The sequence below is a fragment of the Pollachius pollachius genome (assembly GCF_949987615.1).
Source record: "Pollachius pollachius genome assembly, chromosome: 2".
Lineage (NCBI taxonomy): Eukaryota > Metazoa > Chordata > Actinopteri > Gadiformes > Gadidae > Pollachius > Pollachius pollachius.
Window position 1 is genome coordinate 29,783,623 of NC_136935.1, and position 16,316 is coordinate 29,799,938.

Genomic DNA, 16,316 nt, shown 5'->3' on the forward strand with positions numbered 1-16,316 from the left:
ACAAGAATAAGTACCTGAAATTAGGATTGTCCATTATATGCTCATCACTTGTGATGTAAATTTGAGAAAAGCTTACATGGAAAACACTAGATATTCCTATTCGATAAGGCATATATGATCAGAGGCCCCTGGTTCTCACCTAACTTTATGCAACTTAATTTAAGGTTGTCTGTTCTCAGCTCAGTTAACATTAGCAAAACCTTCCCACCCTTCCCTTATCCAAATTCCCACGGTCATGGGTCAACTCGCTTTGTCACCATCATGATGCTGACACAGCCTGCAAACCAATCATAATATTTTTCTTAATTGCAAATACATGACCTCTGCATTCATTGGTTTGTATTTCAACACACACATTAATAAAAACAGAGGTCCCAGGGGCACCGGCCCCATTGGCCGTTTGATAATCTAGAACTAAAAGAAAGAGCTAAATTATATGGTTCAGATAAAGTTTAAACATCAAGTTTCACAAAATCTAAACAACGAGAGTTATAGTTTCTGCAGGCCACCCTCCAGTCTTTCTGAAGCGCAGTCCTTTTTCTTTTTAAACAGGTTTTTCAGCTTTGAGGACTTCTTCCCCTTGTCTCTGTCCTTGCTCCTTTCCTCTCCTTCAGGGCCGTGCCTGGTCGGAGCAGAGTGGGAGGCCCTTGGTGGGATGGGTGGTGGTCCTGATGGTGCTGGAGCTGGCAGTGAGGCCCCCTCTCCTCCCAGTGGGCTCTGGGGCAGGTTGGGCGTCGACGCAGACAGTTCCCCCAGGCCGGGCCCCGCCGAGGGGCAGGACTTCTCCAGTATGCCGTCGTAGACGAGCTGGCACAACGGGCCGGTGGCCATCAGGTCGGAGGGTTGTTGTTTCCATGGAGACGTTATGGTCAGGTCCGGCTGACCCATCCTACTGGGACACGTGTTGGCTTCAGGGTGCACCAAGAACTCGGACTCCCTAAGGATCCGTTGCTTTGCCGTTTCAACATCAGCTTTATCCCAGCGGACCTTCCCTGTGGGTGCATCGACAGCAATGTCCATCTTTTCCCGAGGTGTCCTTCGCAATAGAGAGCCGACACCCATCTCATATTCATCTCTCGCTGTCCTTGCTGCACAATACTCCAGCTCCTCTCTGGATATCTTTCTGGCGGGGATGCTCTCAGGCAACTTATCTTTCGGCACGCCTCTCACAAGAGACTCAAATTGAAACATGTCTGTCTTGTTCCAAGCCAACCTCCTAACTCCTGTGTCCATAGACATTCCCATTGAGTCCCTGGTTAATTTTCTAGGATTGGAGTCACATATTTGCTCTGCCCCTTCCCTCTGCAGTTTTCTGCAGCCGCTGTCCATTGAAGATCCCATCATATTTCTTGTTAGCCTCCTCGCTGCCACATCCACCAATGCATCCGGTTGACTCAAAAGCGTCTTTCTATTTGGAGCATCCTGTGATAAATCACTTCTATCTCTGTAAATGTTCCTCAAAGCAGAGTCTAGTACGTCTGTATTGCGAGGTGCAAATTCTACATCGGCTTCTGGGTCATTAGATGGTAGCTTTCTCCCATGGCTCTCCAGTGAATCTTCATTCCTCTCATTGGATTTCTTCCTAAAGCCACTGTCCATTGTCGATTCAGTAGCCTCCTCAGGCATGTGCAGCCCAGGAGTCTCAATGGGTTTATCTTTCACTTTTCTTTGGACAAGTTCTACAGATGCCTCAACCTCCCCCACAGACATCTTTTGGACAGGAGGCTCAATGGAAGCCTCCAGTTCTGTAGTGCTGGTCTTCCTGATGGAGGCATCTGCAAACGGCTCCATAGCTTCATCCCTATAAAGCTTTCTGGAGGAGTCTTTGGAGGAGGAGCTAGGATAGGTTCTGCTTCCCGGAACCATGTAATCTGTGTCTGGATACAACTCAAGGGAACTTCTGTTGGTGAAAGGAGAAAAGAAGGAAGGAAGGAAGAAGATAAATGAGGAATGAAAGAAGGAAGGATGAAAGAAAGGAAGGAAGGAAGGAAGGGAGTGAGAAAAGGAAGTGAGTTGAGGGAGAAAGGAGGAAGTGAGATGGGGTAGGAAGGAAGGAGGTAATATGAGGAAGGTTGGAATTGAGATGAGGAAGGAATAAAGGAAGTGGTAGAAGGAAGTTAGTGAGAGTAGGAATTAAGGAGTGATATGAGGAATTAAGGAAAGAAGGCAGTGAGTTGAGGGAGGAAGAATGGAAGGAAGTGTGATGTAATGAGGAAAAAAGGAAGTGAGGAAGGAAGACAGTGAAGTGAGGAAGGAATGAGGAAACATTTTTTATCAGATTCCAAATGAATACCAAAGTACATTTACTACGGAAAAACATGTAAAAATGTTTTTGAAAGTGGAAAGACATACTGTTTCATGTGTGGTGGTCTGTTGGGTTTGATGAAGCGCCCCTCTTCGTCTTCTGAATGGGGCATCGGCGCTCTAATGGGGATGAGGAGGTCCGGGTCTGAGGAGATCATGGTTGCTTGGGGCGGGACGATGACACCGGGCCGACGCAGTCGACAGATGACGGAGCCCCGAGGCCGAGGTGAGCGCTTCAGGGACGATCCTGGGAAGTTCAGTTTCAACAAATGATCAAAATTATAATATATTTTAATATATAACATCATTAAAATACAAAGGCTGTCAAAAGGTATGCAACACAAACATAACAAAAAGTTACTCCTCATTACTGGCCCCTTCGGCCGGTAGGTGAACTGCATTACACCTGCAACATACACTTAGAAAGTTTATGAAAGAACAACCATTGTTGCTATTAGCGACGTCTAAGAACACTGAGACGTCGGTTCCACAGAATGTGGTAGAGAATCTTGCCAGGTCAGGTAAAGTACAACATAATACAACATATATTGGACATTTAAAGAGATTTATGCATGTAAAAAATCAGACACGTAGAGCCTTTCAGCAGAATGATCATACAAAAATGACAATAAATGTTATGCATAATGCAAAATAATGTGTGTCAATGAAAACCATTAACCCTTCCACCACAAATGTCACCACCACATGATTCAACAGCCCCTCCTGTTATTACCACCGGCCGCCGATTCTACCAACCTGGCATCGGAGACATGATGGGGGCGGAGGAGTCCTCCATCAGGTCCTCCATGGAGCCGTGCAGGGAGCTCTGGCAGGAGTACGAGGCCTGGCCCCGGCTCACGGGAACCGGGACGGGCTCCGAGTACAGCATGGCAGTGAGGTGGGCCAGTCCAGCGTTCCTGAAGATTGGGAAGCCGCACAGACGCTCAACCTGCTGCCAGCGGTGGAGGCGCTCGCGCAGGCAGGCGGTCACGTCGGAGAGGGCGTTCCTGTGGAGGCGGACGGAGAGGTTACTGCAGTGGGGTACTGTGACTACATGCGTGTTGTCCCACGCATGAGGCCCTCAGGCTGGGGGTACGGAGGAATGTAACATCACGATAATCAGAGGGAATCTATCTTGCAGGATTGAGCAGTGTCTGGGGGGTTTCGCTCCTAGGCAAAACAGTAGTTGGTTTGTTTCCCGTGTCCTCCATTTAGCCATCCTTGAGTAAGATATGAGCCGATATGCCTATTGTGCAAACAGTGCATCTCTATCTATCTATCTATCTATCTATCTATCCATCCATCCATCCATCCATCCATCCATCCATCCATCCATCCATCCATCCATCCATCCATCCATCCATCCATCCATCCATCCATCCATCCATCCATCCATCCATCTATCTATCTATCTATCTATCTATCTATCTATCTATCTATCTATCTATCTATCTATCTATCTATCTATCTATCTATCTATCTATCTTTATGCAACCTGCCACCTTAATATACTTCAATATAGAAAGCCTATATATATATATATATATATATATAGGCTTACTCTATTGAGGTATATTTAGTTTGCAGCCATCTAGATATACCCCTTTAAAGATATTTAAAGTAGATCTGATGAAGAGTACTACAGTACAACTACAGTACAACTACAGTACAACTAGTACACCTACTGTCCACCTGCCTGAACGCACACACCGATGAAGTCAGGGTTAGTCAGTGGCGCGTACGCCCACACATGAAAGTTGTGTTTGGTGAAGGGGACTCACTTGGCCTCCAGTATCTTGTGGTCCACCTGGTCCAGGGAGGAGCTGTGCGCCACATGAAGAGTCCCCAGCAGAGAGCTTCTCTTCTTCTTGATCTTCTCTGCCTTCAGGGAGAGGAGGAGGGAGTTTAGCAGACAGAGGGGCTGACGGACGGACGGACAGACAGACAGACAGACGGACAGACAGACAGACAGACAGACAGACAGACAGACAGACAGACAGACAGACAGACAGACAGACAGACAGACAGACAGACAGACAGACAGACAGACAGACAGCATGTTGGCGTTACCTCTTCCTTGGCGGAGGCCAGCTGTAGCTCTGCGCTCTGCCTCTTGACGCTGTAGTACTGGACCTCCACCTCGTGGGTGAGCTGTAGCCAGAGCTGCAGGCCCTCGGAGGCCGAGCAGCTGACCTGCATGTCCTTCTCCGCCTGCTTCAGCGCCCCGCGCACCTGCCATCACCGTCCCAGAGATGGAGTCAGCTCATTAGGTTACCTCATTGTAGATATGTGGAGCACTTTCAAAACACACCCGGCTCAACAGACACTCCGCTAGAAACGGGTGTGGCCAGATGATCACGAGTACGTCGACCTGCTCCGACTGTTGGTTACCTTGTCCTAAACCTGCTAACCCTTAACATTGAGGTCCACATAGGAGGGACATGTTCAACCTCCTCACTGTTTTATGTTTTGTCACCCTGAATCAAATCAAATCAAATCAAATGACGCTTTATATAACCAATCGAGGGTCTTTCCGGTCAACATACATTAAACATACGTACATTAAAAGTCAGAGGAATCTCTGGACACCATTTTGACAAGTGGTTATGTAGGATCTGAAGAGTGGTACCAAGCAGGGGTCTTCAAAGTGTGAGCTGGTGACACCCCCCCTCAGAACAAATAAACGGCTGCGCCCCCCCTCCCCCCCATAAAAAAATCTTTCTGTTGTTTTTTAAAGATCGTTTTGTTATTTTACATAATACAAACATCTTTTTAAAAACATTTCAAACCCCTGTGTGTTTTTAAACATTTTTTTTTTCTTTTACACATATTAAATGATAATAAAAAAAAAAAAATAATCTTATATATTATTTTGTTGTTGGAGACGGCTGGCAGAGGAATGAACGGATCAATGGAGAGACAGGGCCCAGATGGAGTGGTAGATGACCGGCTTCTGGGGGGGGGGTGGTGCACACAGGCTACCTGCTCCAGCTCCTCCTCCGCGTAGCGCAGGCGGCTGAGCTCGGTGACGGCGCCCTGCCTCAGCCGGTGGAGCCGGTGGGCCTCCTGCTGAGCCCCCATGATCTCGTCCCTCATCTTCTCCTCCAGGTGGTGCTTCTCCTCCGCCACGTTACGCTTCTCCTCCTGTGCTCGCTCCAGCCTGAGAGACACACACAGATGCGAACACACGCACACAGACGCACACACACACGCACACACACACACACACACAAACACACACACACACACACACACACACACACATTACACACTCATATGTCTCACATTCATATATATATATGAATTCAAATGTTATATATGTAATATGTAAGTAATATATCTATGTAACTATCTATGTAAATATATGTTTACATATATATAGATAGATAGATAGATATATGTACAATAATACTTACTGTACATACATTGAACACTAACGACAAATCCATTACAAAATGCACACCACACATATTACACACAGACAGACAGACAGACAGACAGACAGACAGACAGACAGACAGACAGACAGACAGACAGACAGACAGACAGACAGACCCTCTACTCACTGCTCCTGCAGCTCCTGGAGACTGAGCTCAGCACGCTGCAGACTGTCCAGGTCCTTCATCATTTTGGAGATGTGGATCTTGCTCACTTTGTTCTGGGTCTGTGCGAACCAGCAGCCTCCGATCCCCATCACCACGGAAACAATCAGCAGCAGGTCCTTCATGTAATTGTGAGGAGGACCTAGACGATATTATAGTCATCAGCGTGTGTCCTGCCCAGCGAGAAAGGCAATTCAATTAACTCATTCAAGCACTACAGGGACAGACTTGAATGTGTGCTGGTGTAGCCGTGCTATCTCACCTCCAAGCAAAACAGCATATCAATCGCGTGTGTTTGTTTGTGTGTTTCAGCGGGAGAGTGAGAGGGTGAGGGTTTCCAAATGGAGGGTATGGTTTCGTTCTACTCTATGTACATTGGGCTAAATTGGGCCTCACAGCATTTGAGAAGCACAGCGTAGCGTCCATTGGCTGATAGGACATGGTTTTGTTGTGGCCGCCGAGTGTCTGGCATTTTGCAGAGAGTAATGGGTCTATGGGTGCTGGATATGTACCCAGTGCCTAGGCTCTAAGACCAGGCTGCCGCGTCCCAGAACCCAGAACCCAGCCTACAGGACCAGATTGCCAGACCAGACCCCAGAGCCCAACCTACAGGACCGGGCTGCCGGACCAGAACCCAGAACCCAGCCTACAGGACCAGAACCCAGAGCCCAGCCTACAGGACCAGGCTGCCGCATCCCAGAACCCAGAACCCAGCCTACAGGACCAGGCTGCCGGACCAGAACCCAGAACCCAGCCTACAGGACCAGGCTGCCGGACCAGAACCCAGAACCCAGCCTACAGGACCAGGCTGCCGGACCAGAAACCAGAGCCCAACCTACAGGACCGGGCTACCGGACCAGAACCGAGAACCCAGCCTACAGGACCAGGCTGCCGGACCAGAACCCAGCCAGCGGGACCAGGCTGCCAGGCATCACTATTCATTTCGTCCCATATTTTCCCAGTCAGCAATTAAAGATCAAATCAACAAAACCAATGTTGGTGTCGAATGGAGGGGCGAGCTCACGTGTGGGTGGTCCAAACAGCACTACATCCAGAGCCTTGATGTTAAGCTTCTGCTTGTCCCTTTGGTCCTGGATTCTGAGGTGGCCGCTGAGGAAGGCTGGTTCATTGGCTGCGATCCTATTACAGAAGACTATCAGTAACTGGAAGGAAGTCCATAATACTGTGCGAGTATTGTAGCAGATATGGAACAAAAGCTATTCTGCAACAAAAGTCTGTCTTTGTAAATAACAATAATGGTATTCATTTAATTTAGTTGTAGGCTATACTGGATAATCTTATGGCAAAATCTGTTGATATCATAACATGTTCATTAGTTATGGTAGCATTCACATCTGAACATTAGAGCATTATTGAGTCACGCCTGGTTTCCTGTTTTGTTGTGAGATATTGTACCGAAGAGAAACTCCTTCATGCGAGTGGATGAAGCTGTCAGAAAAGGATTTCAATACGTGTGTTTCTACAGTGGCTCGTCTACACGGTGTTGATTGGAAATATTACAGGGACTTTTCGGTGTCCAGACAGGATGAGCCTTGTCTACCCACAAGGAAAGGTTTACTAGGTCTGAGGTTTTACCCAGATCTGAGGTCGTTTGACTTGATATCAGACTCGATATTACCAATCAAAAGTGTGATTTGTGAGGATGACGTTATAAAACCGTCGCCTCGATTGAAAGTTGGATTATAAACCGACCAAACCCTGTTTCAATTCTGTTACAATCTGTTCAGCACAAGGCCCCATTTCCTATGGTCCCATGTCATGGGGTCATTAGCTTAATGAACATTAGGGGGGGGGGGGACACTGTTAGCGGTAATCATGACAGCACGGTGGATTCCAGCAGTGTGTCTCACCTGGGGAGTGTGTTCCCGTTCACTTTGAAGTCCATGAAGTTCCTCTCGTACTGCGGCAGCTCAACGAAGCCCTTCAGCCAGCGCAGCACAGCGTCCTGAGTCCAGTTGTGCACTGTCGGAAACAATGTACGATACATAAACAACTACATATATATTACAATAGCATGCAGAAGACCGAGATGTTCACACAATTCCCATGTGTATATTGGCAGACAGACACACAAACACACGCACAAACACACAAACATGCCGCAAGTCACCCACACATTCACACACAGACACACATATGCACACACACACACAGACACACCCCTCTTCACCCACACGCCCAAAGACACACAAACGCACACACACGAGGTATTCACACACACACACACACACACACACACACACACACACACACACACACACACACCAAGGGCGTAGGAACCGAGGGGGACGGAGGGGACGTTTCCCCTCCAATATTTGAGACAGGCACATTTGTCCCACCTAAAAATTATACCGGGGGGAGAAAAATATTTTATTTTATTTTGAAAGTGCAACACAGCGTCTTGTCACCGCTTCTTATTCTAAAAACCTGGATGATTGAGCGTGCAATTAAAGAATTGATTTGATATTTATCAGTTCATTACTGCCATTCAAAATGTGTTTTCCTTTACATTTACAAATGTATCTTTATAGTAGAATAAAATATATTTGTGAATTTTTTCAGTGTAGTTCATTTATGACATATTTCTGTTCAAACCATTAACGGATCTGTTAGGTTTCCGATATGTGTCCCCCCCAATGTTAAACTCATTCCTACGCCCCTGACACACACACACCTTCACACACACACACACACACACACACACACACACACACACACACACACACACACCCTCAGAGGACTTCCATCCCCTCCAGAGCTCCTCCACAGTGATGTGCTGGTCCTCTCGGTGCAGGTGGCTGTGCTTGTTGGTCTGCTGCTCTTTCATGTCCTCGATGATGAACTTTGGGGGGGAAAAAGAAAGTCAGCAAATGCTAAATATATGCTTCACAGAAGGATCTTAACGTGCAACTATAAGGGCTAGGAGGCAAAGGGCAGTGGTCCAGCACAAGCTCAATCAAGCAGTCTAAAACGGTTGTGTTGCAAGAGCGGGCTGCAATGTGTTAGCCACTTAGGTTTCAGTCGGGGAATAGGGCCTGGAGCATGATAATACAGCGTATTTATTTAGAATTGACTTGAGGATCAGTTGGTATTCCAAATCTAAATGTGTGTTTGCGTGTGTGTGTGTGTGTGTGTCTGTGAGTATGCGTGCCCATGCATGCACGTGCACGTGTGTGTGTGTGTGTGTGTGTGTGTGTGTGTGTGTGTGTGTGTGTGTGTGTGTGTGTGTGTGTGTGTGTGTGTGTGTGTGTGTATTTCCTTGTGATTGCATGTGTAATTATGACTGTGTGTGTGCACAGTTGTGTGTGTCTATGTTTTTGGTGTTGCTGCTGTCTTGGAATGTGTCCTTGGCTGTAAATTGATTCTTCGTCTGATGACTAGGTGGATCATTTGAAGAGCCCTGGCCCCTCCCGCTGCCATCGCCATAGCAACCGCAACCCGAGCCCTGGGATACTGTGTCCAGGGACTACATTCTGAAACTTTGCACCATCCTGGAATTCTGGCTTTACTGCCGATCCTACATTTCCCTACAGGCCAAGCATTATCTCAGCAAGACAACCCTTCATGGTTCACTGGGAGATATTAAATTACGCTTTGATAACCAAGACTGAAGATGTAGAGTTAAATAGATATGCACTGGTATACAATATATGTACACTCCAATGTTTATGCTCTAGCTTCAAAACAGCTGAAGGTCTGTTGGACTAAATGTGGAGGCTTTCATCTATGGCATGGGTTTATGTTTAGATTTGGCTCCTTGTCAGTTTGCAGTTTTAAAAAGCTAACTTGACTTTAACATAGGCTTGTAGTGTTTGGCATTGATGCTGATCTGCTCTGTTTGGTTTGTCATGATAACAAACGACTCAAATTAATAATATAATAATAACAAAAAAAATAATAATAAACTGCAAATAAGGGAATACACCAATAGGAACCAAGTATTGCATTAGGCTAGGCATTGCTGTATTCAACCTTGCACTTGCAATTATTCCCATTAGCAACCCATATAGGCTTCAGTTGTAGCTTTATAATTTGGACCAGAATAAAACGGTTTAAATAGAATAACTTCTTGGATCAATTGATTTGTTGATCTGTGTAACTATCTATGTACATATATATATATATATATATATATATATATATATATTGTTCTGTTCTAACCTTTCTAGTTCAGTTATTTTTTAATGGAGTAAAAAGCTGCAATACAAATGAACAATAGTGCAGGTTTAATATTTTGCAATCCTAACAAGAACTATAAAAATAAATGTGCTTTAAATATATGACAATATATGTAAGGAAATTAACCATAGCTGTGAGAATTATATTTGTGATATTAATTTTACTAACACCTCACCTAATTACATTTACTCTGATATCAGTCCAGAAAGACCCTATTACAGTGTGTCTCCTCATACTATAGTGCGAGCATCAGCCTGGCAACAATTGGACTGGAATTGACCTCCGCACCAAGTGCTAATGATGAGATATCTTTTAACCGTGTTCCGTTGTCCAACTAATGCCTAATAAGCATTTTATGGGTGCTTTAAGAAGCACCTTTTTACCTCCACACTCTCCTCGACTTCGATGCCTCCATCGTGGTCGTCATCCATCATCTGGTGTATGTTGCGCAGGGCCTCCAGGCTGTAGCGGTCCGCCTCGCTCACGCAGGGCGGGGAGACCATCATGCACAGGTCTGCAAAGACCAGGAACAATGGGGACGATTTAGTCCCTCGAGCAGCTCTCTGGAGGTCAAAGTTTGGTGGTTCCTCCAACAAGCAACAGAAAAGTCCCCAGAAAGGAATCACTACACACTAAACAATAATGAAAATAACCAGAGGACGAGGTTAGAATGAACATGGTAAAACATATCATTCTTTCTGTTGTGTATATGTATATATTCAGCCATTTACACCTTCAAGATTGCATAGCTATGTAACTAAAGAGTATGTCAAAGATTCACTCAATCAATAAATAAATCTGTCTAACTCTCCAGCCATCTGCAAAATATAAAAATTAAATCCATTAATTTCAACTAACTGTAATGAATCAATTATTATGTAATAAATACATTCATGACTCTGCCATCTCAGTAAGCCCCACTAAGTCTTGTTCTAAAAGTGCTGATTCACGTAAATCTGACAGTTCCTACAGTACCTACTTATAGCCAGTGTTGAAAAATACATTTACTTTAACATTTTGAAAATGTTTTTGGGTATAAAGCATTGAACCCATTGACAGGGATTGGAAGCTTCGGTCCAGGACGTATGGATAGATGCAAAAGGGTAGCCCTAGTTCCTATTGCACAGGAAGAGGCCTAGAAATAACATACAACAAGGAGGAAATAACGTGGAGCATTCCTCGGGTGTGTCATGCATCATGCAATCATGAGATGTGTCATGTCTGACTCAAACGATTGGGTAACTAGAAGAAGCACGCAAAGGCCGGAGTCAGAGGTCAGCAGTCTAGTTTCTTTACAAAGCCCTCTAAAAAGGGCACAGATAGGATCCAGCATGGACAGTATCCCTACATAGTATTACATAGGTTTACCATGGGCAGCCTACTACACTTTTCGTGTATGATGATTGAGCGCTTTACGATGGTTGGGAGAGGAAAGTGACCTAATTCAGATTTAACAATTATAAATGGAATAAATACGACAATTGGGCCCTATATATATTGTTAGGATGACTGCAGATGTAAGTGTAATTTATGTTGTATTGGTTTGATTGCTGCATTCAAGATAAACGTACAATCACTGAGATGGTTGGTTTGTGTTCCCCGTTTGAAATATCTTCACAAGCAAGTTTATCAAAAATAAAACCATTCAGGAGTCAATCCATCCAGGGAACATTTCTCTGAATGGTTTTATTCGGGTCGACTTTTTCCCAGCCCATCATGGGACAATCTCATTCTCATGGGACTACTCAAGACACTTCAACTCAAGACACCAGAGGTTGCCAATGAAGAAACGTAAATAGCACCGTTTAAAGTTAATTTAGTTTAGTTGTCCTTAATTAAAATGCATTTTCCTTATCTATACTCAGTGAGATGGATGCTAATCTAGTCAAAACAGTTCATCACAAACACGGGAAACCAACACGTTCTCAGACTCAATTGTGACCTCGTGCAACCCTTTCACCTGTCAGCACATCAGTCATCGGGCCTACCTATGGGCTCGAAACCCGCGCCCCCGCTCCCCCCGGGGAAGACGAACCCGCGGTGGTCTTCATTGTGCGCGCCGCCGACGTCCACCCCACGCGTGGCGATCAAGAGCGCAGAGCGCAGGAAAAAGAAGAGCAGCGGGGAAAGTAGCAACATCGCAGAGAATACAGGCCGAGAAAGCCCTGGGAATAAAACCCCTGGGAATAAAAGCCAAACCAACAAATGTGCAGCAGTGACACAAAATGTAGCAGGTAGCGTCTGTGCCCGCAAGCGTTAAGCGATCTGTGTTGCTATTAACAGCATCTCCAAAACGGACACTCGATAGGTTACCAATGATCAACTTTAGATAACCAGCGACGAGATTGTTCTGGTGTTTTACCAAGTCTTCTTATGAAAAACGGGTAGCCGAAGACAAATTAAGACGATTTGGAAACTCGTGTATATAATACTTATGTCTGGCCTGGGCACAACTGTCACTCGAGCTGCTGCGGTCACAGACGACTCTCTGAAGAGCTGTGTGTAAAATGGCTCGGGGGCGGGTAGTCCATATCCAGATTATAGTCATTCCTGCCCAGCGTTAAATCCATACGAATGGACACAACAAACAAAAAAAAGAGCAGTGCAACCTAAAATAAATCCAATAAATCCTTAAACGCGTTGTGGTGCGACTAGGACGCACAGCGGTTCAAGTTCATATCGTAGCTCGGCTCACTGTAAACAACCTCTTAGGTCCGTCTCAAACTGTCCTGCTCTCAAGGTGACGTCAACGCTTTCCTCTTGTCCATCATATAGCATGCCGCCGTCGTTCAGTTTTCTTTCCATCCCTCGGTCGGTGTGCAACAGAAGTTGACACCGGTATAGGACGTTCCTGCGCGGAATTGACGCCAAGAAGAATCACGCCCACACCACACCCATCCAATTAAAAGTTCCCTCGCCACGCCAATCATTATCAAGTATTATACAATTAAGCATATCATAATAATACAGACTTGTTCATTCAGAGGGTTTGGTCAATAGGCGCTTGAGGTGACAATAATTTTCGCTGATTCCCAGCTAAGTACTTCGCATTTAATAAACTCAGCTAACAGGTAAACAAACACTTTTTGTCTAAATTTGGCATGGTCTCTCTCTCTGCCTTCATCTCTTCCCGTTCATCCCTATCTCTCTACCACACACACACACACACACACACACTGCTTGTTTAAACGTTCTGTGCTACATAGATGTTTCCCTCATGACTTGATATTGTGGCTGTCAGAGTTGCACAAATGTACCTCATTACCCCCCCCCCCCCCCCCAACACACACACACACACACACACACACAGTGTCAGTTTTCATTCCAATGACCCTTCCAGTCTAAATATAAAGCAGCTCTGTCTTGACTTACTCAGTGAGGCATGCGCAGATGACAAATATCCATCAAAGCCCCAACAGGAGTTCAGTGTTTATGTTTGCCACCCCCCTCCCCCCCTCACTCACCCCATATTGTAACAAGTCGGTAGCCCATACCCTTGGTGTCCTATGACCACTTTGTTGGTGAGTTTGACATTTCGCAGCAGGTATTAACCATCAAATATTAAGAGGTGTACGAAAAAGCAACAAACTCATGCGCACACAAACACACACAGTTAGGAAACAAAAAAAACAATACACAATATAAAATTACAAAATAGAAAACCCTGCAACACCCCAATTATGACTTTAATAGCTTAATCCCTAGCTAGTATTGTTTGTCATGTAAAGACTGTAATCGGGTTCAGGTGAGTACATGAATTGTGCGCCTACACAAGCAGGTTCATTGTTCAAACCATGCTACCAGCGGTAGCATGGCAGTGTTCTGTGGCCCCCAGTGGTCAGATGCCCCTCGGCGGTCTGATGCTGTCCCCAGTGGTATCATGCCCCGGCGGTCTAGAAGTTTGCAGTGGAATTGCAATGCTAGGCTTGTGTGTAAAAAGCTTAATATACCCCAACAAGCAGATATAACCCCCAGACTTCGCACATGGAAACTAACCATGAGTTCCTATAATGTGTGGACGCATAAGAACATTATTTCAAGCGAAATGTATGCTATGCTCCATAAGCCATTTGTCCTGCTTAACAAACTTAGAAACACGCAGCACAAATGCCTTTTGCACATAGCTAAAGGCATTTAGCACAAGAGCATGACACTAGATTCATTTAGGAGTTCAGACTGTCATCACATCATGTACAGAAATAAAATCGGACAGCCCTGGACAGTTTCAATAGGAATATATTCCCTGGTGTTCTAGAAAAAAGACACCAAACAATTCAAAATGAAGTAAAACAAATAACTAAATTCAACTTCTTTTTTATTAATGACCTTTCGCTGAGGAACACTGGCAGTGATTCTCCCTAGAGGGATTTACAAAGAGACAGAGGCATTGACAAAATGGAGGGGCAGACAGAGAAAGAATCATACACAAGGAAGATGATGAAAGGAGCAAGCCCAGAAACTAGTCTGCTTTTAGTTGTCTTGATTAGTCCAAGTTATAATAAATAGCTCACCCTATTGCTGCACCTAAAGGGGAAAACAACCCAAACAAGACGCCGTTGGGAGAATTTAAATTGGGCAATGAGGCGTTCAGGCTGTTTTTTAGAATACTTTCAAACCTTTATAAAATGAGTGTATTGTACGATGCAACTAAACCTACCAAACAAGGTTAAACTATCAGAGAGGGCATCCTTCCAATGCATAAAAGAGGGAAAGTTTAGTTCTGCAGTCTTTGATTGACCGGTACTAGCAAAGACGGACAGAAACTAAACCGGGCAGATTATTCCGTAAGTGAGCAGTGATGGCGTATCAGACAGTTCCCTATACACAACAAGTGTTTATCCTTTTTAATATGTATTACAGCACCAATGAAACACAGGTTAGGAGCTTACCACTCACCCATCCATCTAACAGTGTTGGGGACACAGCGGCTCCGCTGCCTTTACCGTAGAGCTAGGGGGCCGAGCCCCTAGCTTAACCAGGGAGGCCTACACAGAGAGGGCAGGGGCTAGACCATACAGGTAGTGGTTTGGTTTGAAATGTGGTCTAAACAACAACAACGGGAAGGAAGAAAGTGTGTGTGTGTGTGTGTGTGTGTGTGTGTGTGTGTGTGTGTGTGTGTGTGTGTGTGTGTGTGTGTGTGTGTGTGTGTGTGTGTGTGTGTTGGGGGGGAGGGGGAGAGGGGGGGGTGTCATTGGCTCAACCAAAATTGATATGCACAATGAACACAGGATATGAAAAGCAACATTACATCTGGGCTCTGACAGAAGATTGATGTAGTGGGCCGCAGGAGAGATCCCAACACCGAAAGGTGATCCGATTTGATTGTAGAAAACACGAGCTTCGTAGGAAATTGCTTGTTTTCAAAATCCACATGGTGTTGAGCATCAACAGCAGCAGTTGGATGGTGGGCAAGAGGAGCACTCTGTGCTACAAGGCAGGAGTGGTGGTAAAGCTGTTCAGTACTTTTGCCCCCCAATGGGAACCCAAGGCCCCTTCTAAAGTTTCCCAGCAAAGCGCTGGGCACTAGATCATATGAAAACACTGAGTTTAAACTCAAATTATTTACACAATGTATTAGTTCTCATTACCAGCCTCTAAGGCTGAAACGCTTTTTGTTGGGGTGTTCTGTGGGAGAGGGGGTCACAGGGCTACTAGTTAAGAAGGAACTAAGTCAACTTTAAGTTGGACCATTCCGAAAAATAAAAATCGGACTAACTGGAAATCGAAGGCCTCATGTGGGAGTAGCACACTAGTCGTGCCTTAGAATTTAACGTTCTGCGCGCACACACACACACACACACACACACACACACACACACACACACACACACACACACACACACACACACACACACAGTACATTTAAAATAGGCCTGATCAGAAAAGGCGAGCGGTGTGGAAGATCTAAGGAAGCAGAATGGCTGGGAGCGCTGTACAGCTTCTTCCTAAAGACTAGGCCTTGAGTATTTTCCTTTGTTTACATTATTGGAAGGTTATTGAAATGGCTGCTAGGATTGAGTTTCCAGCTCCAATGAACATGAGAAGCAAACCGCAGGGGTCCCCCCTTCGCCACCCGGCCCTCGCCATCCCACTCAAGTTAGCCGGCCAAAGACCTATTCGTTTTGGTAACAAATGTGAACTTAACGCGATATCATACAAAAACCAAAAAAAAAAGTGAAAATGTACCTCAACTAAAGCTTATAAAATATA

General features: G+C 45.3%; 1 protein-coding gene across 1 annotated transcript; it reads right to left on the bottom strand.

Annotated features, from left to right (window-relative positions):
* Positions 1 to 489: 489 nt before the first annotated feature.
* Positions 490 to 12,245, bottom strand: LOC307071305 (stromal interaction molecule 2-like; the record flags this gene model as incomplete). Its single annotated transcript, XM_079730291.1, has 12 exons — positions 490 to 1,036; positions 2,353 to 2,551; positions 3,061 to 3,311; positions 4,086 to 4,186; positions 4,375 to 4,536; positions 5,287 to 5,464; positions 5,871 to 6,048; positions 6,931 to 7,046; positions 7,778 to 7,889; positions 8,658 to 8,769; positions 10,490 to 10,620; positions 12,095 to 12,245. 12 exons carry the CDS (start codon positions 12,243 to 12,245, stop codon positions 490 to 492), a joined length of 2,238 nt encoding a protein of 745 aa, XP_079586417.1.
* Between the last annotated feature and the right edge of the window lie 4,071 nt (positions 12,246 to 16,316).